This window comes from Phacochoerus africanus, chromosome 9 (genome assembly GCF_016906955.1).
Source record: "Phacochoerus africanus isolate WHEZ1 chromosome 9, ROS_Pafr_v1, whole genome shotgun sequence".
NCBI lineage: Eukaryota > Metazoa > Chordata > Mammalia > Artiodactyla > Suidae > Phacochoerus > Phacochoerus africanus.
This window is the reverse complement of record NC_062552.1, coordinates 61,441,579-61,467,169: the sequence shown is the minus strand read 5'-3', so window position 1 is coordinate 61,467,169 and position 25,591 is coordinate 61,441,579. Positions and strand designations below refer to the sequence as shown.

Here is a 25,591-nt window from a genome sequence, read left to right as displayed (position 1 = left end):
TGTATGGCACTGGGAACTATGGTCACTTGTGATGGAGCGTGACAATATGAGAAAAAAAGAATGTATACATGTATGTGTGACTGGGTCACCTTGCTGTGCAGCAGAAAATTGACAGAACACTATAAATCAGCTGTGTGGAAAAAATAAAAATCATTATTAAAAAAACTTATTGAAGTTAATGAAAACCCTCTTAGTGAGTTTTATCATGGAAGAGAGTAATTCTAATTGGCTGGTATTGGAACGGAATCTGTGGTCTCTTTAATATTTTCAGCAGTGGAAATTTTTAGAAGTTATCTGGTTGTATAATCTAAAAATTGATAGCATCCATTGTACTATATGGGCACTGGGAATATGGTGAATAGAAACTGTAAGCCTGCAGTTCCCAAAATGTACCCTGATACCCCAGGGCACCTTGGTGAACTTCCAGGGGTATTTCAAACTTTATAGGGAAATGTTAGACACCATGTAAACTTCTGGGTCATGTTAGTTCACAGTTTCAACATTTGGTTTGTGCTGCTATCATTTTGATGCTGTAATAATATTTGTGAAGTTGGGGTTTTGGCGGTCACTATGATAAAAAGCAAGTATTATGCAGAAGTCAGTGTGAAATAGGAAATGTGGAAGAAGGCAGTATCTAATTGGATTTCAAGGTTTGAGAAGTTGTGCAAAGCCCAGTAGGTACACACCATCCCATAATAACTAACTGTGGTTATTTTAAAATGAAATTTTTGTTTTTTTCAATTTGTGTGTTAATTTTTCCAAAGAGGTACTAATACATAAGATTTATTTACTCATTCAAACATAACAAACAGAACTGTTTGGCATTTCTTTTAACTTAGGAAATTTATGAAAAAAAATACTGAAGAAATAAGGGTACCAGGAGCCAAGAAAGTTTGGGATTTTCTGCCTTAACAAGTTACAAATATTTATAAAGATTGAGAAAATTTTTGAAGTACCGTGTTGGTAGATTACCATATGCTATGACTACTTATAACAGTGCAAACCGATCTTGCCTGGTCTTCGGGCACAGACAGCTTTTCTGAGAAAGTGATATTTAAGCTGAGCTTGAAGGAAGATGAGGAGTTAATGGGAGAGGAGCGGTGGTGGCAGTAGCTTGTATGAAGAGGGCGGGTGTAGGAGACTGACGAAATGCAGCGTGCTTTACAGGAAGAGAGGAGAGTGATGCAGGAGGGGCTTGCAGAGTGGATAGAGGCCAGATCACAGAGTGACCTGGAGGGCCACTTAAGGAATTTATGTAAATTTTTTAAAAAATAAAAGGTAGTGGCAAGCCTTTGAGAGAGTTTAAGTGAAGGAAGAATGTCTTAGGTCTCCATCTGCTTTCTTAGGGAATAAAATACAAAGATGATAAACATCAAATTTAAATAACATGTTCTAAGTAATATAGATGTTCTAAGTATTTTCGGTAAAATTTTGAAGCCTTGATCTTCAAAGGCATTTGTAAACTTTTATATGAATGTAATTTTTTGTTAACTTTTGTAACACATACTTTTTTGTTCAAATTGGTTGATATGGTGTAGACTTTTTAAATGAAATAAAATCAAAAGCAAGATAGAATGTTTAACTGTAAAACATTTACATTGATGTAATTATTTTTGTGTTTTTTTTTCTAAAATGGCAAAAACTTTGAATTTAAAATCAATAAATTTATATGATGAACTATTTTAAATTACCAATTTGCATGACTTGACTGCCAATCTCATGTATTTAATTCTTTTGAGTTTCTGAGTTATTCAGTTTGAATGGTGTAATAAAGACTTAATAGATATACAAGAAAGGCATAAAAGTAATTTTTCTTGTTTAACTGTTTTATATCCCTGAAGTTTATATTTTGATTTATTTTACTCTAGTTCCAGGAAATTAATACAATATAAAATTTTAATCTTTTATTATGTAATAAATAATTAGTGTCATACTTAAATTCATAATGTAAGTAAATTATAAACAAAGAGCTGTGTAGATGGATATACCTGAAAAACAGTCTTGGTTTCATTTGTTCATATGAAGAAATCTGATTATAATTTGAGTTGTTCATGAGGGAGTTGGTCAGTAGTTTTCTTGCCGAAAAGAGGTAGAGTTTTAAGTTGGAAAGCTTTCTCTGGCTGAGAATATAAGGCTTATAGCACATGTTTTCTTTAAATTATGTTCTTTCTGTGTTTAAAGAATTGGCTGAAGACTTAGAAAAATTGAATTGATCCCGCCTGTGCTCTTTACATCAGAATGAATTCTAGATGAAGATTAAATATAGAAAATGAAACCACAAAAGTACTATTACAAAATGGAGCTGTATTGTTTTTATAATGTTGGTATAAAGAAAACTTTAAATAGCATGACAGATAAAAATTTATGTAGTTAAAATTTATCTTCTTATAACAAAAATCATAAAGTCAAAATAGAAAAAAGAACATTCCCTGCATCATAGGATAGCTATGCCCCAAAATGCCTTTTAGTCAATAGGATGAATAATCCTTTAGAGAAATGGACAGAGTATGTGTAGTAAACTTATGAAAGAAGTACATCTGGGGAAGATAGAAGGGATACCTTATTAACAATCATTTCAATTTGCTGCCTCCTTTACATTCTGTAGAAAATTTCACTTTGAATACAATAATTTTTAATGTTTATAAATTCTATTGTAGGGTTTGAATAAAACCTTTATTAGGTTTTCAAGTCACCTAACAAGATTGGATTGTCTCCCCTAGCAGGACTTTTTTTCCTTTTCAAATGTGTCAAATTTTGATTTCCTAATAAAAAGTAGATTTTATTTATTAGATATTCATGGTGAAATAATTGTTTGTATCATATGTAAAGGGGGAACTATTTAAGAATAATTTGGGCTCATGTTATATTTTCTTAGAGAAATAGCAGGAGAAATTTCTGCGTATTAACTTTGTTCTTTTTCTTTATTATTTTTTGTAGAATCCAGCATTCGAACATTCACTCCATTTTATTTTCTGGTGGAGCCAGTGGATACACTCTCAGTTAGAGGCTCTTCTGTTATATTAAACTGTTCAGCATATTCTGAGCCTTCTCCAAAAATTGAATGGAAAAAAGATGGAACTTTTTTAAACTTAGTATCTGATGATCGACGCCAGCTTCTCCCAGATGGGTCTTTGTTTATCAGCAGCGTGGTGCATTCCAAACACAATAAACCTGATGAAGGTTATTATCAATGTGTGGCCACTGTTGACAGTCTTGGGACTATTGTCAGCAGAACAGCCAAGCTCACAATAGCAGGTAAGTCTTGTTAAGTAATTTATTTGTATTTTCAAATTTTTATAAAGGGTTAATCTTGATAAAAGCAGTATTATCCTACAGTTTTCATTCACCTGGTAACAGCAGATATACTCATTTAACAGGTATCAATTGAGCATGTGCTATGTGTGTAGGATTATACTAGGACCTGCTCAGTGCTGTAGGGAATAAACTACAGCACTTTTCCACATTCTGATGATTTAGATTGCTTAAAGGTGCTATCAGAGGTACCGAGCCAATTCTTTTTATCTTTTTAATTTGGAAATAACAAAAGTTGTGTCAAGAATTGAGTCATTTTGATTGTAAACTTTTATCCTACCCATCATAACCATTTAGCATGATTTTTGTACTTAGAGTATTGCTGGAGTTGTCTTGGTTCTTTATGCTTTAACCAAGGAAACAACATTTAATTAAAAATCTCTAGAAGATATATATGTAGAACATATATATGTAGAATATATAAATATATGTAAAGGTGAAGCGCAAAAAGTTGTGAAGAGAGAAACATTCGCTCCCTTTTAGAGCATTCCTATTGGAAGAATGTTAGAAAGCATAAGAAAAATTGAAAATCTAGGTGACTAGGAGCTATGGTTCCTAAATAAGTCACACTGTTTATAGTAGACATTGTAGCCCTCAGATCTTTGTTTCTGCATTTTAAACCAGATGGAGTAAGTTTTTGTTAAGGGTCACATTATACAAAATTTGTATTATCTTTAAGTCTTGAATTTATACTCACCTAGTGAAATGCTAACATGAGAAGAAAAATGTGGCTGAGACAGTAGTTTCCCATCTCATTCCCACTCCAGGGCCATGGCTCCTCATGTCCTGCTCACTCTAGGGTGTATTTGCTCATACATTCAGAGTATGATGGCTCTTTTTCTCTTTAGAGCCAAATACTCAAAGTTGAATTTGAGTGTGATGTACAGCCACTTTAATTATTTCATAATCACAGATTGAAGATGGAAAAATAAAAGAATCAGATCTTATGACAGTTTTCATTTTCTTTCTTTCTTCCTTCCTTCCTTTCTTTCTCCCTCCCTTCTTTCTTTTCTTTCCTTCTTTTTAAAATCTTTTTGTCAGGCTTTCTCCAACATGTTGATCAACAAGTTAGTATTATGACAGATTGCCCCTATAATGTCACTTAGTTCCTGTTGATCATTCATGTTCTAAACTGGGCTTTTAATCTTGACTCCTCCCTCTCAGCTATCCCCCACAACTCATCACCAAGTCCAGTGACTTCTGCTTCTTAATTTCTTTGTCTTTACTTGATCTGCATGCTCCTTCCGAGTCTACTCCTCGTCATCCCTCACCACAGCCTTGTAACTATCTGCTGCCGCATTTTTTCCCTCCTCCACCCAGTCTCCACTTTGTGGTCAGAGCACTCTTTCTCACCATTCACTGACTTTTCAGTAAACAACATCAAGTTAATGTCTGAAACTCTTTAATCAAACTCTTGAGTCCGTTCATGGGCTGGCCTCCACTTCTCCAGCCTCATTTCCTAACACTCTACCCTGCTCTGTCCCTGTCCCCTACCGTCATCCTCACCCTCACCACATTTTAAGGTCTGGCAGTACTGAATGTTTTTAGTTCCCTTTTATTCTCTGCTTCTGGTCTTTACTTATGGCTTCCTCACTACCTATTAATCCTGTCCTCCACCTTTTCCTTTTTTTTCTTCTTTGATTCATTTTTTCCATTCTTCCTTTAAGCTTTCGTATTCTTGAGGAAATGTTTTTTTGACTTAATATGTGAGTAAACACACAGTTTGAATACAAAAGCAAAATTCTTTGGCTGTAGACAAGATTCTGTAGGAGAGTTGTTTAATCTGCTCTTGGTCTGGGTATCAGGAGGGAATAATATCTAAGCCAAGAGAAAAATAGAAGTTCTTTTTAATAGTTGCATACTATCCATTGTACATATATATATAGCAATTTATCTAAAGATTCCCTTTGTGGTGAATATTTAATGGATAAAAATTGATGTTATAGACAATACTATAGTGAACAAACTTTTGCAAATCTTTATTTATATAGAATAGACTACTAGAATTATTATTCTGCTAGTTGCCAGATTGTAGGGTATACACCTATGTGTGTTATCTAGATAGCACTGAACTTTTTAGAAGCTCCTCAGAATATTAACCATAGAATTAGCATATGACTGAGCAGTTCTGCTCTTAGATATCTGCCCAAGAGAAACAAAAAGGTATGTCCACACAACAATTGCTATGTGAATAATTCATAGCAGCATTATTTGTAATAGCCAGAAAGTGGAAACAGCCTACATGTCTATCAAGTGGATGAATGGATAACCACAATGTAGTATATTCATGCATGGAATATTATTCATCAATAAAGAGGAATGAAGTCCTGATATATATTGCAGTACAGAAAAGCATTAAAAACGTAAGTGAAATAAGTCAGTTGCAAAAGACCACATATCATGCGAAATGTCCAGAATAGGCAAATAAATAGAGCCAGAAAGTAGACTGGTGGTTTTCTAGGGCTGGAGATGGTGAGGATGGTGGGGGGGTGGTATTGATGGTTTTTTAGGGCATGAGGTGGGGAAGGAGGTGGGTACAGGGAATGGGGAAAGACTGCAAGTGAGTACAAGGTTACTTTGGGGGATGAATTAAAATTAGATTGCAGTGATGGTTGTACAATTCTGCATATACTAAAGATGGTTGAATTGTACAATTTAAATGATAAACTTTATGGTATAGAAAGTGTAACTCAATAAAACTTTTTAATGCTGCCAGATTGCCATTCTAAAAGGCTGTTGGTTAGAGGTCTTTGCAAGTAATAGAAACTAACTCTGGCCAAGTCAAACAAAAAGGGGAATTTTTGAAAGCACACCGAGTAGATAGCTCATAGAATTAAATGAGAAGTCTTTTTCTCTGGGAGGTTTCATATCTCCACAGCAAAAAAATTTCTTTTACTGCCTGGGCTGTACCCTGGCTGTGGATGTTTTTTTGTGCAAAGGTAGGATAACTGGGTAGTCTAAATACAGATAGCATTAATCCTTTCTTGTCAACCCCATGTCTCATTCCCACTCTCTCTCATCTGCATTCTCCAGAGGCAGCAGGACAAACTGCCCTCCTCCTACTTATGAGCACAGGAAGCTGCAACATTTTCTGCCTCAATATGTCAGTTACTAGTTCTTCCATCTGCTTTTCTTATCCAGAAACTTTTTTGAAATCTTTTGTCTGCCAACTCCCCATATGTTGTTGTGGATTTATATTTTAAAAAATGATTCATTTTCATAAGCCCATAGGAGGTAGAATATTTTGACTTTTCAAAAATAGAACTGGTTCTTGGTTTTATTTGATTCCTTTTTATCCTACTTTATTAGTTTCTTTATTTTTATTTATTCTTTTAATTTTCTGATTTCTGAAAAGTAGATCTGAGGTTAATTTCATCTTCTTCCCTTCAAAAATCCCCTTGATCCTACTATGAAAAAAAAAATCCTTGAAATAAAAAAATAAGAAAAAATTTGTAGTAGGGCTGGACAACTTGTAAAGGCATCATTTGCATATGGATTTATTGACTGTCATAGAACTAGAAAACCTGGAATTAAGTTTCTCACAATTTAATGTTTGTTAGTCTTTATTATTTATTTATTTATTGGTCATTTTAAGGCCACATCTATGGCATATGGAGGTTCCCAGGCTAGGAGCTGAATCACAGCTGTAGCCGCTGGCCTAGGCCACAGCCATGTCAGTGTGGGATCCAAGCCTCATCTACAAACTATACCACAGCTCCAGCAATGCTGGATCCTTAACCCACTGACCAAGGCCAGGGATTGAACCTGCGTCCTTATGGATACTAGTCGGATTTGTTTCCATTGAGCCACAATGGAAACTCCTGTTAGTCTTTTAAGAAACATTCTGTTGCGTTCTGAGTATGTTCGAATCACTTTTTAGATATTATTGTTAGTAATAGTAATAGTATTTGTTGTGCCAATAACTATTCTATATATGAGTTATTTATGTTAAATATTTCCCCTTTTTAACCCTTTAAGTCCTGTTATTCTCATTTTACTGATGGAGAAGCTCAGGCTTAGAGCTTAAATAACTTGCCAGTGTTACACAGCCATGAAGTGGTGAAGTTGGGATTCAGAATCAGATTATGTGACTCCAGAACTTATGCTCTTAACCATTACATTCTGTGGTATCCACGGAATATATATGACTGCATTTTTTGGTTAATATTTTATTTCGAAATAATTTCAAATTTGTGAAATTGTTGCAAGAATTAAACCAAGAAATCTCATGTATTTTTCACTTAGATTACCTGATTGTTAGCATTTTACCTCCTTATCATCTAATGTGCGCATACCCAAATAAAAATCTTTTGAACCAGGAGTTCCCGTCGTGGCTTAGCAGAAATGAATCTGACTAGCATCCATGAGGATGCAGGTTCAATCCCTGGCCTCTCTCAGTGGGTTAAGTCTCCAGCGTTGACATGAGCTATGGTGTAGGTTGCAGATGCAGCTCGGGTCTGGCATGGCTATGGTGTAGGCCGGCAGCTATAGCTCCAATTCAACCCCTAGCCTAGGAACCTCCATTTGCCATGGGTGCGGCCCTAAAAAGACAAAAAAAAAAAAAATTGGGGGGAGCCATTAAGAGTAATTGCAGATATTGCCGCTACCTAAATGCTTCTGTGTGTATTTCCAAAAAGCAAGGACTTTTTAAGTAAATATCCATCAATATAAGGAAATTGACCTTAATAAAATACTACCATTTAATCCATGGATACAATTCAGATTTCACTGGTTGTCTCAATAATGTCCTTAGTTGTAAAAAACAAAAGTAGAAACCTTGCCCATTATCTCCCTTCCTTTCTTGTCCAGGTTTACAAGTTTTACTTAGTAGTTCTCTATTTATTTATTTATTTATTTTTTGTCTTTTGTCTTTGTTGTTGTTGTTGTTGTTGTTGCTATTTCTTGGGCCGCTCTTGCGGCACATGGAGGTTCCCAGGCTAGGGGTTGAATCGGAGCTGTAGCCACCGGCCTACGCCAGGGCCACTGCAACGCGGGATCCGAGCCGCGTCTGCAACCTACACCACAGCTCACGGCAACGCCGGATCGTTAACCCACTGAGCAAGGGCAGGGACCGAACCCGCAACCTCATGGTTCCTTGTCGGATTCGTTAACCACTGCACCACGACGGGAACTCCTAGTAGTTCTCTATTTAGATTCTTACTGCCTTAAACCATTTTTCAGTTTATCCTTGTCTCATTTTGTAATTTCCAGTTTTCCTCTATGAATAGATTCAGGTTTTGCATTTTGGGGAGGAATATCACAGAAGTGATGCTATATTCTTTTTAGTGCATTGGATCAGAAAGTATGTAATGTTTTGTTCCATTACTGGTAATGTTAACTTTTCGTACTTGGTTAAGATGGTCTGTGCTATGTTTCTCCACCTTTTTTTTTTTTTCGTCTTTTTGCCTTTTCTAGGGCCGCACCCTTGGCATATGGAGGTTCCCAGGCTAGGGGTCAAATCAGAGCTGTAGCCACCAGCCTACACCACAGATTACCACACCAGATCCTTAACCCACTGAGTGAGGCCAGGGATCGAACCCACAACCTCATGGTTCCTAGTTGGATTCGTTAACCACTGAGCCATGACGAAAACTCCATCCACTTTAAAGTTAATAAATATTTTGTACTTTCATTAATTGGTAGTCAGTATTTGGGGAAGAGATCTTACTTTACTTACTTACTTACTTGATCTGTCTCCCTGTATGTAGCCAATTTCCTGAGCCATGGACCTTCCTCTTGACCTTGATTCCATTATATATGTGGCCACACAGGCTGACTCGCTTCTGGTTCCCATGACAGCATCTTAAAAGTAATATTTAACTGTATATATTTTTTCCTTTATTGTCCAGGTCTTCCAAGATTTTCCAGCCAACCGGAACCTTCTTCAGTTTATGCTGGGAACAGTGCAATCCTGAATTGTGAAGTTAATGCAGATTTGGTCCCATTTGTGAGGTGGGAACAGAACAGACAACCTCTTCTTCTAGATGATAGAGTTATCAAACTTCCAAGTGGAACGTTGGTTATCAGCAATGCAACTGAAGGAGATGAGGGCCTTTATCGCTGCATAGTTGAAGGTGGTGGCCCACCAAAATACAGTGATGAAGCTGAATTAAAAGTTCTTCCAGGTATTAATTTATTATTAGGATAGATGGTTTTGTGTTTATTAATGGATAAAAATGTTGTTAGAATCTTTTAGAATAAAGACTGTAAAATATGTAGTGTGACATAATAATGTCAGCCTAAGGAATTTCACTTTCTTATAGGAAGAGAAAAAGAGAATACACGCCAGAAAGATCCACTCTTTACCAAATGTGTTAGTAAAAATTTATCAAGCAATAAGTATATTCAATATCTATGGCATTCTTCTTGGCCAAAGAAACATTAGCTCTGTGTCTTTTGTCAAACTTCTATCTTCTGTTATCTCCCCATAATAGCATACTTTTCATAGTTGTCTTATCTTCTTTTAATAGGGTAGTTTTTATAATTAAGCCTTTTTACTTGTAAGAATCAGAGATTCACTCAGGCTAGTTGATATAAGGGATGGGCATAGTGGTACGTGTTAATATAGTAGCTCTTGAGACACTGGTGAGCAAGAGTTCTTGGATCTTTATAATGTTCCCCCATTTTAGTTGTAAACTCTGCCCTACTTTCTGTTTTTCCTTCTCTTTGTGGGTTCGCACTCTTGCTGCCCAGGCTGGCTTCTTCATAGTCTGTTTTGTGTATATTTTCTTAGTTCTGTAACTTGTGCTTTCTCATAACTTTCACTTGTAGCTCATCATAGTCTCTCTAGCCTCTTGACGTTACATGACCTTTCAGATGCTATTCTCACTGCTAGATGCCTGATTCTTTCCATGTTTCTTATTTCAAATCTAAGTTTATGACTATAATTGGACCAATCTTACATTGTTTGGACAGTATTTTGTTTTGTTTGCTTTTTAGGGCTGCACCATTGGCACATGGAGGTTCCCAGGCTAGGGGTCCAATCGGAGCTACAACTGCCAGCCTGTGCCACAGCCACAGCAACATCAGATCCAAGCTGCGCCTGCAACCTACATACACCACAGCTCACAGCAACACCAGATCCTTAACTCACTGAGCAAGGCAGGGATCAAACGTGCAACCTCATGGTTCCTAGTTGGATTTGTTTTCACTGTGCCACGATGGGAACTCCATGGACAGTTTTTATATGACTACTTTGTAGGCTTGTTTTTAGCCTATGGCTTGGCTTGCAAAGGGAGGCCAATGGCATGAGCTCCCGCTCTTGAGAGTGTTCCTGATGGACCTCGAACTGATTTTTTTCAATATGATTTCTTTCTTCGTCATTCTCATTCTTACCCTCATCATTTCTATCCCAGTGTGTTCTCAGCTCAGCAGCTACAGTTAGATGTTTATTGGGTCATGTCACATCTTTGCTCAAAACCTCCTAACAGTTTCCCATCTCAGAGTAAATTTTAGTCTTTGGCATGTAAGATTTCATATAGTCTTAATGCCACCTCCCTCCCACATCTCTCTCTTTCCATCCCATACCTTCTCTCCCTTTCTCTGTGATTGTTGCCACCTTATGTTTCAGGAATACTCCAAACATGCTCTTGCTTTAGGACCTTCCTACTTGCTGCTTTCTCTGCCTAGAATCCTCTTTCCTCAGATAATTCTGCCTGATTCACTCTCTTACCTGTTTGCTCAGATATTTTATCAGTGAAGCCTTCCTTTACTGTTTAAAACAGCAGTCTTCCATTTCTGCCCCAGTACGTTCTCCTTCCCCCTTCATTTTACTTCAGAACATACCACCATCTGATGTACTTTATCTTTTATTTGTTATCTCTCTCCCCCTACTAGTATGTAAGCTCAGTGAGGGCAGGGAATTTTTTCTGCTGCCAAGAATCATAACTGGCACATAGAAGCCAATAAATACTTGTTCAGGTATGTTTGTTTCAATCAAAATTTGATTAATTCTAGCTAAGTAGTTCAAAGTAAAAAAAAAAAAAAAGAAAGAAAATGTATAGCAATGCCGGGCAGCCTATTTTCTGACTTGCTTTTACATGGCAAAGGTCATATTTCATGGCAGGGTCATATTTTTTTCTCTAAATCTGGGATAGCGGTCGAGCAAATCCTCAAAACCAGATTTAAGTAAATAAGATTCCCGATGTCAAAGAATGAGTCACCATGAAATATCTAAAACAAAAACCAAGTACTGAATGTTTTATTTACTTAAGGAAGAACTAGGCTTGTGGAACATTGTTGTCTTGAATAATGTAAACTCCTAACCTCCTATAGAACTTTTGGGAAGACTTTGTTTTGGGTGTGTTGGTTAAAAGGTCGGCATGGTTGATGTCAGTAATAGAAGCATGTTCTATGGTTGGTTACAGAGATGAAGAGCAGTTTACCCTGAGAATCAAGTGATTTCACCACCACATGGTTGACTTTTAAAGACTGAGGCGGTTACTCATTGATTGGTTTTCAAAGGCTTGTTCACTGAAGTGAGTTGTACTGACCTACTAGGCCATGTTTACTTGTTGCCATGGCTACAGAACTGTCATCAGTTGGTTACACAAGTTTAAAGCCAGCTCTGGTAGTTGTTACTGTGGCTATAGAATATCTTTTCCTAAGAGTATGGGACAGAGATCACATTTCTTTGTCTGAGAACAATCTTTTTTTTCCCTCAAAACCTAACTCTAGAAATATGACCCCATCAAGTAGAGAATCCTATCTTCTACCCTAGGAGTATGGCCTTCTCGTATTCCCATAAGAGGGCAACTCTATAAAGTAAACACGCATATAGTGGTAGCCTGATAGTTGCACCATTATAAAAATCAAAGGATTGACAGTCTAAGTGAGCAAGTTAAAGAGAAGTTCACAGATTTTAAGAAGTAACACGTAGGTATAGGGAAGGAAAGGAAACCTTACAATATCCCTGTGAGTAGGGAGGATGCTGCTAAGAGTCCTGAGCTTGCTCAGTCTTTTCTCTATCTGTGCTACCTGTGAAGCATTTACTTTATGCTGTCGTTTATTATTTACTTATTTTTGGCTGCTTCTGCAACATGGAGAAATTCTTGGGCCTGGAATTGAACCTAATCCACCTTGGTGATAATGCCGAATATTTAACTGCTAGGCCTCCAGGGAATTCCTGTGCTATCTCTTAAAGGGGACTCATGTTAAATCTTACTCGGGTGACCAATAAGGACCTTGAAGGCAGGAGCTATAACTTAAACCTTTTTAAGGCCCCCAGAGAGTCTAGCACAAAGTTTTGCACATGGAAATTGTTAAGCAGTGTTTGCTAATTTAAATGAAATTTTGTTACTTTTGCTTAAAATATTTTGTTGTATAAAACCAAGCAGCTTGAATAGGAACGTGCCATTCCTCCTCATTTAGACTGGTAAAAAGTACTTTCTTTTCTTAATCGTTGTCCTCTTTTTTTTTTTTTAGATCCTGAGGTTGTACCAAACTTGGTATTTTTGAAACAACCTTCTTCCTTAGTCAGAGTCATTGGTCAGAGTGCAGTATTGCCATGTGTTGCTTCGGGACTTCCTAATCCAACCATTAGATGGATGAAAAATGAGGAGGCACTTGACGTGGAAAGGTAACATTGTCTGCCTAAAAGCTTTTTTCAGCCTTAGCTTGAGACTTTGTCTAATCTTATTTGGGACTGTTGATTAATTTAACAATGATTATTTTATTTTTATTTAAACACATCATAATGCTCATTTATCATCCTTGAAATGTTTGTATGCTGTATATGAGGAGGATGTTTAAAGAAAAAATGCTTTTTTCTTTAAAAAAAGAATCCATTTGTTCTTTCTGGGTTTGTTGTATATGTAGTTTAAGGCCTCAGGACTTGCTTCCCTAAGTTGTTACAAGTTTCCAATCCTGACTAACAGAAACTTCTTACTCACTGTCATATGCATTTTGTTGATAGTAGTTTTATCCTTCACTCAAACATTAACAGAAAATGTATTCATCATTCTTTTGTTTTTGCTTTTAAAATCATACCAGCCTCCTTCTATGATGACAAATTTTTCATCTTCTGCAAAAGCCTTTTCTGTTGACATCAACTGCCTGGTCATCCCTCCTAATCCCTTTTATTATTTCCTTATATAGTGGATACTTATCTCAGTTATATTCTGCTAAGAGAAACAGGGTGGTAGTGGCGGTAGTTAGATCTGTTTTATTTCCAAAACACAGCCATCTTGCGCATTGTAGGATGTTTAATAACATCTCCAGCCTCTGCCAATGAGATGTAATAGCACGCCCAAGCTGTGACAACCAGAACTGTTTCTAAATATTGCCCAATGTCCCTTGAGGGACAAATTTGTCCCCAGTTGAGGACCACTGCTCTAGAGCAGTGCTGTCCAATGGAAATATGATGCAAGCTATGTGTGTAATGAAAATTTTTCTGTTACACATACACTACTAAGTATAATAATATTTTTATGACATACTGGTTAAAGTGAATTGTAGTTCTCCTGAAACAGTAAAGTTTGTGTTTAGTGCTGCTTCAGCTTTCACATTTAAATAAAAATTAAATTAAAAAAATCAGTTTCTCAGTCATTCCAGCCGCATTCTGTCAGTATCCATATATGACTACTGGCTGTTGATTTGGATAGAATAGGCCTAGAGCTTCCTAGTTGAGTAATTCAAAGTAACAGATAATCTTATTCTGTGCAGTTCAGTAAACAGGACATGGAAAGGGATATCCTCTGGTTAGCTTGGAGATCCACCTTTGGTGATCAGTGGGGATGATAGATACCATCGGATTGTTCCTCAAAAGTTCCGTTAGTGAAACCGACAGTATCATCTTCAGTATCACCTGATTTCTCTCTCAACCCCATCCAGTCATCACCTTCTACCTGTGTTTTACTTCCTTTTTTCCCCAGTCCTTTTCCCAGACAAATATTACGCAAAGAATTTCTAAGTCTTCAAAGGAATTTTTTAAACATTTACACTAACTGAAACATAGGAAACCTTAAAATAGAGGATAAAAATGTCAAGCTCTTAGAGTAGAAATTTTAATTGGCTACATGTTAGAACAAAGTATCAAGAATGGAAAAGGTGAGATAGGTTATTTTTAAAACTTTTATATTTTATTTCATAGAAGGACATTCTAAAGTTAAATAATGGTATAGGAGATGATTTCTAATATAAGAAATAGGAGTTCCTGTCATGGCTCAGTGGAAACAAATCTGACTAGTATTCATGAGGACGCAGGTTCAACCTCTGGCCTCATTCAGTGGGTTAAGGATCCAGCTTTGTCCTGAGCTGTGGTGTAGGTCACAGATGCTGCTTGGATCCCATGTTGCTGTGCCTGTGGCATAGGCTGGTGGCTACAGCTCTGATTAGACCCTAGCCTGGGAACCTCCATATGCCAAGGATGCAGTCCTAAAAAGACAAAAAAAAAAAAAAAAAGAGAGAGAAATAAAAATGAGAATTTCTGTGATTCTGATTTGTTTATTCAGTAATTACTCAACAAATATTTATTGACTGCTGGTTACAGTAGGCCCTGTTCTAAGTACAGGGAATAGAGTGAACCAAATAGAGTTTTTGCTCTTACGGAGTTCATATTCTCATGGGCAAAAGTCAGACAGTAATCATACGAAGATATAAAATTTAAGTTTATTTGATAAGTGCTGTGGAGAAAATTAAAGACAAATTAGGAGTTTCCTAGTAACAGTCCTCTGAATTTTAAGGATAAATAGGAGGCTTAAGATTGAGTAGACTGTTTCCAACCTTGAATTCTGGAGGCTTGGGTAGTGTGTTAGAAAGGTCTGAGAAGCATTGCTTTGACAAATCACTGTCTCGGGAAGCTTCAAAAGAATATGGGAGCCAGGACAGTGTTGGTGTTGTTCACATTGGCATTTCCAGACTCTGACACAGCGCAGGGCATATAATTGGGTAGGGAGAGTGTTGACCAATATATTTTGGTTGAATATCTGCATGTAGTATAGGAAAATATAAGTAGGTAAATAGAACATAAAAGTGCTTTAGGTTATATACAGGTAATTACTGAAAATGTCTTTGTTTCTGCTAGAGCCTTATGAGATATTGTCGATGGACCATAGCTAATCAATTACTTAGACCCTAAATTAGAAAGATATTTAGAAATTGAAAGAAAAAATTGGCTAGAAATCCAAATAGTAACTATGCTGGCTGTAGTTTTTTTTTAAAAAAAGGAAGAAAAATTATTAGGCATCCTTCTCTATTATTAATTTTGAGATCTCTTTGAAAATGAATATTTTAAACATTCCCATGGATTTTATAAATGTCCTAAGAATTGATATATTTACTTAATATTTTAATCACATTTGTTCAGATCCAAACCAAATATAGCTATTGAAGTGGGGGTGGTGGAGGAAATGTATCCCATTTATGGAATAGATTTATTTGAAAAGGAGAGAATCCAGAAAATACAAATGCTAAAGTGGAAGGTGACTGACAGCAAAATATAATTTAGTAATCAAATAATGTTATGTATCAGTGGAATGATAGATCAGAACCCAGCTGTAAAAGAACAGGTTACGGTTATAAAAATGCTCAATGTTATTACAATTGACACTAGTTGAAAAATTAGATTATTTAAAAAACAAGTTAAGGACTTGCATTTGTGGGAAGATGGAATAGTATTTTTTCCTTTCCCCACTAAATATAATTAAAACCCCTGGGATTATATGTAAAACAAACATAAGACTTTGAAAGGTGGAGAGAGGAAGGTTGACTAGCTAGAGGCCTGATGGTGGGTTCCCTGGATTTTGTTTTTGCCTCATGTATCCAGCTTGAGCGTAGGAAGCTGGCGACCTGGAAACACCAATAGGCATAGACAAAAAAGCTCTAACAAACATGTGCTTTCTCTAGCCTAAGGGCCAGGAAAGGGGCAGCCTCGGAAGACAAAAACTCTTAAGAGTATAATCACTCCTACTCCAGCCAAACGCCACAGAAGAAACTGTGTCCTCATACTCACCCATGCCAGCAAAGGCCAAGTGGGAATTTTGGATTTCCACTCTCACAGGTTCTAATAAGGTGCCCCAGCCTCCCTACTGTGTGATGTCAGAGGCTAAGTAGGAGGCAAAACTCGCATCCCAAGCAGGCAGTATTGAGAGGCCTCTGCACCTGCGATATCAGTGGAGACCCACCCAGGGAGCCTGGACTTTTATGCCACCTAGCAGTGAGACATTCCTTCCCCTTTTACCTTCTCCACTGGGGTGGTATCAAAGGAAGTTGAGTGGAGAGTCAGAGCTTTGAGCACTATGTAATATCAAGGCTCCTCTCTTTATGGTGTCACTAGACACCAAATGGGGAACAGTAATGAGGCACTCTTACTGCACCCAGCCATGGGGCAGTATCAGTAGAGGCCTTGTGGAGGAGCCAGAACTCCCAACCCTGCTAGGGAGTGGTGAGGAGTACTCCCCTTCCCTCTTAGGTAGCAATGAAGACCAAGTGTGAGACCTGGACTTTACCTCCACCTGACATAATGAAGTGGCCCCTCCTCCTCCTTCTGGGTGTCAGTAGAAGCCAGCTGAAATAAAAGGTTTAGATCCAGAGGCCCATAACATAATGCCCCAAATACCAGATTTCAAATACCAAAAACAAGGTAAATCTCAAATGAGAAAAGACAGTTGATGCCCACATTAAGGTGACAGCTTTTAGAATTACCTGACAAAGATTTTAAAACAATCATCATTAAAATGCTTCAGCAAGCAATTATGAACACATTTGAAATAAATGAAAAAGTAGAATATCTCAGCAAATAAATAGAAAGTCTCCTCAAATAAATAGAAGATTTAAAGAAAAATTTAATGGAAAATTTTGAAACTAGACAATAGCCAAAAAAAAAAGGAAAAGAAAAAACTCAGTAGATGGACTCAGAAGCAGACTGGATGGGACAGAGGAAAGAATCAGTGAATGGGGGAGAAAAAGGAGAAGGCACAAATGATCAGTATTAGGACTGAACTAGAGGGACACCACAGACCCTGTAGACATTAACGGAATACCATAAACAACTATACATATGTACATTGAACAACTTAGACAAATACAAACTACTACATCTAATGCAGTATGAAATAGATAATCTAAGTAGCTCTCTTACTGTTATTATTGGATTTATAATTTCAGAACTCCCCTCAAAATCTGCGGATCCTGTTAGTTTCACTGGAGAATTCTACCGGTGTTTAAATAATTAACACCAATTCTACACAATCTTTCCAGAAAATAGAAGGAATTGATATAACCCTGATATCAAAAGCAGGGAAAGATAGTACAAAAAAGGAAAACTATAGCCCAATATTCCTCATGAATATGAACATAAAAATTCCTTTTTTTTAATGAACATAAAAATTCTTAACAAAATATTAGCAAATAGAATTCAGCAATGTAAAAAAAGCCACACATAGAACATAACTAAGTGTGGTCTGTTCCAAGGATGCAAGGCTAACTTAGTATTCCCAAGTTAATTAGTGTAATCTACCAAACTAAAACTAAAGAATAAGACCTTACATGATCAAATGAATCAATGGAGAAAAAGCATTTGACAAAAGTGAACACCCATTCATTATGTTTTTTAAAAAAAAGCAACAGAAAAAAAAAAAAACTTAAGAACATCTACAAAAATCCTACAGCAACGTTATAGTTAATGGTGAACAATAGTACTTCCCCCTTAAGATCAGGTACCAGTTAAAGAAGTTCATTGTCATAGTGCTGGAAGTTCTAGCCAATTTGATGATAATAAAAAAGAAAAGGAAAAGAAAAGGCTCATAGATCAGAAAGGAAGACCTAAAACATCCCCTTTTTGCAGATAATGTGTTTGTCTATGTAGAAAATCCTAAGGAATCCACACAACTCTTAAGAACTAAAAAATGAGTTCAGCAAGGTCACAAGATACAAATTAAACATAAAAAATCAATTGTATTTGTATATTCTATCAGTGAACATGTGGACACAAGTTACAAATTGCAAATAGAATGGCATTTGCAATCACTCAGAAAACAGAAATACTTAGGTGTCAGTCTAATAAAATTTGTTAGATTTGTATGCTAAAACCTGTAAAATGCTAATGAAAATTTAAAGAAGAGCTCAGTAAATTCAGAGACATACCGTGTCCATGGATTAGTAGACTCATCGTAGTAAAGATGTCAGTTCTCTCCAAATTGAAATACTGGTTAACTCAATTCCTGTAAAAATCCCAGCAAGATTTTTTTTTTGTAGATATAGATAAGATTATTCTAAAATGTATATGGAAAAGCAAACTGGAGTAGTTAAAACAGTTTTTTTTTTTTTTTAAAGTGGGAAGAATCAGTCAACCTGATAAGACTTAGTGTACAGCTATTCATAAGGACTGTATGGTGTCGATAGATACATGTATCAGTGGAATAGACTAGAGAATCAGATACAGACCTATACAAAAACACCAATCTAATTTTTGACAAAGAAGCAAAAGCAATTTCATGGAGAAAAGATAGCCTTTTCAACAATGCTACTGGAACAATATGACATCTATCCATAGACAAAATAATGAACCTCAACCTAAGTCTTGCACCTTGTATAAAAAGTTAACTCAAGATGGATCATGGACCTAAATGTAAAATGCAAAATGAAATTTTGGGAAAGAAACAAAAGAAATCAGGACCAAGGAAGGCCAAAGCAAAGAATTCTTTCATTTGACACCAAAAGCTCAACTATAAAAAGGAAAAATTGAAAATTGGGTTTTATCAAAATTAAAAACTTTTACTCTGTGAAAGATTTTGTTAGGATGAAAAGATAAGCTACAGAGTGGGAGAAAACATTTGTAAACCGCATCTCTAACAAAGGACTAGTATCTAAAAATGTATAAAGATATCTCAAAACCTTGTAGTAAAAACATATAATTCAGTTAGAATATAGGCAAAAGGCATGAATAAATATTTCACCAAAAGAGATATACAGATGGTATATAAGCACACACACACAAAAGGTTTAACATCATTAGCCATTAGGGAACTGTAAATTCAAACCATGAGGTATCACTGCATAACTATCAGAATAGCTAGATTTTTTTTAGAAAGTACCAACACCAAATGCCTCAAATATGTGGAAAAACAGGATTATTCTGACAGTGCTAGTAGGGATATGACATGGTATAGCTATAATCCAAAACTGCTTGAAAAACATGTTGCAACTACCATATGACCTAACATTTACATTCTTGGGCATTTATCCCATAGAAATGAATTTATGTTTGCACAGAAATATGTACATACATATATATTTATAACAGCTTTATTTGTAATAGCCCCAAACTAGAAACAACCCACATGTCCTTCATTGAGAGAATAGTTAAGCAGATGATGTCCGTCCATACTGTGGAATTACTATTAAGCAATAAAAGGAATGAAATATTGATACTTGGGACAACATGCATGAATCTCTAGAGAATCATGCTGAGTGAAAAAAGCCAGTCCCCAGAGGTTATATTCTGATGATTATTTATTATAACATTATTCTTGAAATGACAGAATTACTGAAATGGAGACCAGGTTAGTAGTTGCCAGGAGTTAAAGAGGAGGTGGTAGAGGGTGGGCAGTGGGTGTGGCTATGAGAGAGCAGTATGAGCTATCTATGTGGTGACGGAAATGTCCATTTCCCCGTTGTAGTTTTACAAGATGTTACTATTCTAGGAAACCAGGTAAAGGGTACTTGGGGTCTCTTATTTCTTAGGACTGCCAACCCACAGTTACCTCAAAATAAAAAGTTTCAAGAAAAAAACAAATGAAAGAACAAATTTTGTGCCAGAGAGTATGAGATTTGGCTTTCATCTATCCATCCTTGCTGTTTTAGAAGAGGTGTCTAAGAAGTCCTTTTGGTGCGCTAGATACTGTTTCTTCCATTCTCTCCATTGTTTGTGTGACTCTTTTCACATGTTTTCCTCTCCATTTGGCTACTTCTTTTTGGCCTTTAAAAATGGTTACCTCTCTCACTTAAGTAGCAGTGCAAACCTAAATTAAACAAGTCATTTTCCTTTTGTGTTCCCCTTCACACTTACTACCCTAAGCTTAAGAATCTTCTTTGGGAGTTCCCTTAGTGGCTCAGTGGTTAACGAATCTGAGTAGGAACCATGAGGTTGAGGGTTTGATCCTGGCCTTGCTCAGTGGATTAAGGATCCGGTGTTGCCGTGAGCTGTGGTTGTAGGTTGCAGACACAATTCAGATCTGGTGTTGCTGTGGCTCTGGCATAGGCCCAGCAGCAACAGCCTCGATTAGACCCCTAGCCTGGGAACCTCCATGTGCCTTGGGTGCCGCCCTGAAAACACACACACACACACACACACACACACACACACACAAAGAATCGTCTTTGACATGTGCTTCTTCCTCTGCTTCTCTATCCTATCCATCTGTCGTTTTACCTCCTAAATATCTCTGAAATCCACCTATGATGCTATCACCTTATTCCAGGCTACTTTCACATGTCCCCTCAGTTACTGCCTATAGCTTTCTCACTATTAAGCCCATATGTACTCTGGCCTCATGCCAAATAAATCCTCACACTCCTGCCAGGGCAGTCTTCAAAGCTCAGATCTCCCAATATCATTGTCAGCCCCCAACCTACTTTTGACAATATTTTATGGATTTCGGTTGTTTTTAAGGACTTCAAATTCTTAAAATGACTTTTGAAACCTTGTGCGATCTGGTTCTATCATATTTTTTTTTCTTACACCTGGCCACACTTACGATTTTAAGATCCTAGATACAGTGTGATCCTTTCTGCCCCAGTTCCATTGCATGTGCTGAGGTGTCTGAAGTTGTTTCCTCCCCATCGTTATTAGTTAGCCTGACTCATTCTTCAGATCTCAACTCAGAGGTCGTTTTTATCAGGAAAAATATATCTAGTATCCTGGCAAGTTCTTTTTGTATTCCATTTTGTAGAATTACCCTCTTTTATGTCTGTCTGTCCCCCTGAGTTGCGTGATAGCACTGACTGTTTTTGCTCACTGCTGCAACCCAGCTGCTACCTGACACATAGAGGACCACCAATAAATATTTGTTGAATGAATGAATAAATTCCTATCCTTAACGACACCATCCAACTTTAAGAGTAGTCATGGAGTTCCCGTCGTGGTGCAGTGGTTAACGAATCCGACTAGGAACCATGAGGTTGCGGGTTCGGTCCCTGCCCTTGCTCAGTGGGTTAACGATCTGGCGTTGCCGTGAGCTGTGGTGTAGGTTGCAGACGCGGCTCGGATCCCGCGTTGCTGTGGCTCTGGCGTAGGCCGGTGGCTACAGCTCTGATTCAACCCCTAGCCTGGGAACCTCCATATGCCGCGGGAGCGGCCCAAGAAATAGCAACAACAACAACGACAACAACAACAACAAAAGACAAAAAAAAAAAGAGTAGTCATTACTTTCACCTTCTCTTTACCCCTGTTGTTACTGCCATACTCCATCTTTTTCTCTTTATTTTTTTTTTTGGAACTTCTAGTCTTTTCCCCTCTCTTGTTTCTTCACTAAATCTGTCGTGTTATTGATCTGTTCAAAAGCCTTACCCTTTGGCTAAAAAAAATGAGTCTCCTTAGCACATGAAGCTCCTTGACTGACCCCTGGCCACTCAGGGACATACATACTTCTTATGTCCAGCAACACTCAATTTGGGTCTGTTGAGCATGAATGCTTTTTAATGCTTCTGTTGCCTGATCTTTGAATTTTGGAATTCTAAAATCTCATCTTACTATAGGCCATCAGATGTTATGTGAGCAAGTTAAATGAATTCTGATAAGCTAATGGACATTCTTCCTCCTAGGCTGCTATTAAGTAAAATCAGCTTCATTAGGAAAGATTAACTTCTTTGTTTTGTTTTGTCTTTTTGCTATTTCTTGGGCCGCTCCCGCGGCATATGGAGGTTCCCAGGCTAGGGGTCTAATCGGACCTGTAGCTGCCAGCCTATGCCAGAGCCATAGCAACTCAGGATCCAAGCCGCGTCTGCAACCCACACCACAGCTCACGGCAACGCCAGATCGTTAACCCACTGAGCAAGGGCAGGGATCGAACCCGCAACCTCATGGTTCCTAGTCGGATTCATTAACCACTGCGCCACGACGGGAACTCCAGGAAAGGTTAACTTCTACTATACTTGTACTCAGGACAAATATGAGGTATAGCAAGTATCAGGAATATCTTTTAGTATAATTATTTAATACAAATTGCTGTATATCAATTTCAGAAGTACAGTACCAACTAGAGTTTCAAATTATGTTATTCTCAGCTGGGTATCCTATTTGGATAGTGCTGGTTTCTATTGTGAACATTTTTTTTTCCATTTCTGAAATTTAGTAGCGATTTTGTCCAAATGTAGAATTTTAATTTCTGTAAATTTTTCTTATTCTGTGAGGCATTCAAACACTGTCTTATCTGTTTGCTTTATCCTAGTCATTCTTGTTCTCTTCCATTTTATGTTGTCTTGCTTCTCTAATCCGTCATGTAAATTTGGAATTTGAGAGTATAGTTAAGGTATTTCACATTGGAGGGAGCTTGATAAAGTTGAGTTATGACTTTGCAGGACGTTTCTTAGAGAAGTCATCAAACCTGATTCTGTTTTCCTTTCTTTGTCCAGAAACTTAATCTTCCTCATCAGATTCAGGAAGACTAATTACCCACACTCACAGTGTACTTGAAATTTAAGCCAGGATAGCATTTTACTTTGAATGAGAATTATAAGTATGGCACAGACTGAGTAGTTATTTTCTCTGAATTTCTCTCTGTCAGGAATTCTGTACAAAAAGCCAAATTTTAAACCGACCATTTTTTGTGGAGCATAGATACAAACAGGAAATATAACAGTATTAAGATTTGAGAGCAAAATCTGCTTAGGACACCATGTAGAATCTCAAAATATAAATAAAATTGTAACTCCCCAAACTCTCTAAATTAAGTTATTCACTCTATAAAAATTTGATCAGAGTATCGATTTGTGATTTCTTCCTTGATGTTGGAGGGTCATTTTGCTTTCTCTTTAAATATTCTCTTTGAGGGAGAGACAAACAGAGGGGAGTGTGCGGGAGAGAGAAAATCAGATTTTCTTGCTTTCTGGTAGTTATTTTCCTTTCCAAGGACAAGTTCAAATAATGTATAACACATCTCAAACATGTGTTTATATGGAAAAATTCTTTTATAAAAATATTTTACCCATATACATTTTTTAGGATTCTCTTTAAATAGTCTTACATTCCCTCTGTGGAGTTGGGTTAGTAATGATCAGCATCCTTGTTGATAATGGCATGATGCTGGCTGATTCAAGCCCAGCTGCCACACCCAGGAAGCTGCTCTCTGGCAGCTGTTCTGTCTCCCTTCCCTTCCTCTTTTCCTCCCTTTCCTAGCTAAGCTACCACAGGAAACTTTCAGTAGGCACTGTGACCCTATGACTTACTCTTTCTGATCTGACATTTTGCCCTTCCTATTAGTCATCTCAGTGTGGCATAGCTGTGGTGGTGTGACTCTGAAATTGATTCCAGACTTCAAAATTACATAATTTGGGGAAAAAAAGAAAAGAACAACTGGGCAGAGTAGAGAGGCAGGGATGGACTGTGGGGGACTGGAATTGGTCACAAAAGTGGTATCCCTCTGGGAATAATTAAAGTGTCAGAGATAATTCATTGTGACATTTTGATTTGCATTTGTGTTATTTAGGTGTATACACTGTGAGTAAAGCTAATTGGACTAACTTAAATTCTAATATTTTATGTTGGTCTCAGCCTTTCGATAGCCATATAAGTAATTCTAAGTATTTTCTCTGTTTTATAGGAGAATTTTTCAGGTGTTATAACCCTAGTTCTGAAATGTATCACTGTTTTTTGTTTGTTTGTTTTTTGTTTTTTGGGTTTTTTTTTTTTAATGCAGCTCTGAAAGATTGGTGTTGCTAGCAGGTGGTAGTCTGGAGATCAGTGATGTCACCGAGGATGATGCTGGGACTTATTTTTGTATAGCTGATAATGGAAATGAGACAATTGAAGCTCAAGCAGAGCTTACAGTACAAGGTATGCAAATATTTCCTGTGTAAATAAAAAATCCTGTGTACTTTATCAGTTTGCTAATTGCTAAACATTATTGTGGAAGAGGCAATGCAGCATAATAGTTAAAAGCCTAAATTTTAAACCAGACTATGTGGGTTCAGATTTACTTCTCTGGGCCTTATTTTCCTCATCTATAAACTGGAGAAAATAAGAGTACTTAACCTTGTTTTTTTGTTTGTTTGTTTGTTCTGTACCTATGGTATGTGGAAGTTCCTGGGCCAGAGATTGAACTCTTGCCACAGCAGTGACAATGCTGGATCCGTAACTGCTAAGCCAGCAGGGAACTCTACCATTGGGGTTGTTTTGAGGATTAGAAGAGTTAATACTTATAAAACTCCCACAATGATGACTAGATTATAAGAGCCCAAAATTGGTTACTGTTGTTATTATCTGTAGTAGTAAGGAGGGGGAAGAGTATGGTCTGGAAGGTTTAGTTCACTTTTCTTGTCTCAGAATGCTTTGCCTCAAAGATTTCTCTTTGTCTGACCCAGAACCATGTATCTCCTAAGCATTGGTGTTCCCTCCTTTCAGGTGAAAAGATCACCCAGAATGGAGTGCACCACAGCTCTCAGTGTAACATGGTTACTTGTTGGATGATTTGACAGTTTCTTTCTTTTCAACTAATCACAGCATCTCCCTTATAGGTTCTCTGATTCAGAAATCAAAGACCATGACAATGGCATGTACACATAGTCTTTTCTCAATCCCCATCTCCCTTCCCCTTCCTCCATGTGGAAATATACACCCAGCATAACATTTCCTACCTCTCCTGTGATTTGTCTGCACCCTCATTTTTGTTTCAAATAAAAATTTTTAAGACCTCTATTATGTTACTTTGAAGGAAATCCAGCACTGCTTGACATATAGAGGTATTCATTAGCTTGTGGCATTCATTATCAACTTGTCTCAAATTATATCGTACTTGATAGAATACTTCTGATCTGTGGTTTGGGATAGTTTCTTATTTTATACCGAAGTTTGTTTTTCTTGATACATTTTGTGGATTTCAGAGTGGAAAGTAGAGTGGCCGCATTCCTACTCTGATAGTCATCATAGGACTCAATATTTTCCTTTTTTTTTTTTTTTTTTTAGGGCCCCATCGACATATGGAAGTTTCCAGGCTAGAGGTCAGATTGGAGTTGCAGTTGCCAGCCTACACCACAGCAATGCCAGATCTCAGCTGCATCTGTGACCTACACTGCAACTTGTGGCAACTCCGGATCCTTAACACACTGAGCGAGGCCAGGGTCAAAT

At 37.2% G+C, this 25,591-nt stretch overlaps 1 protein-coding gene across 8 annotated transcripts in view; it reads left to right on the top strand.

Annotated features, from left to right (window-relative positions):
• The window catches only part of NEO1 (neogenin 1), a 233,154-nt gene that overhangs the window by 71,067 nt on the left and 136,496 nt on the right, over positions 1–25,591 (top strand). For all 8 annotated transcript variants that reach the window (XM_047794498.1, XM_047794501.1, XM_047794502.1 and 5 more), the window contains exons 2-5: positions 2,938–3,255; positions 9,162–9,437; positions 12,736–12,889; positions 24,165–24,301. In XM_047794498.1, the coding sequence (XP_047650454.1) occupies positions 2,938–3,255; positions 9,162–9,437; positions 12,736–12,889; positions 24,165–24,301 (885 nt within the window). The remainder of the gene's footprint in view (positions 1–2,937; positions 3,256–9,161; positions 9,438–12,735; positions 12,890–24,164; positions 24,302–25,591) is intronic.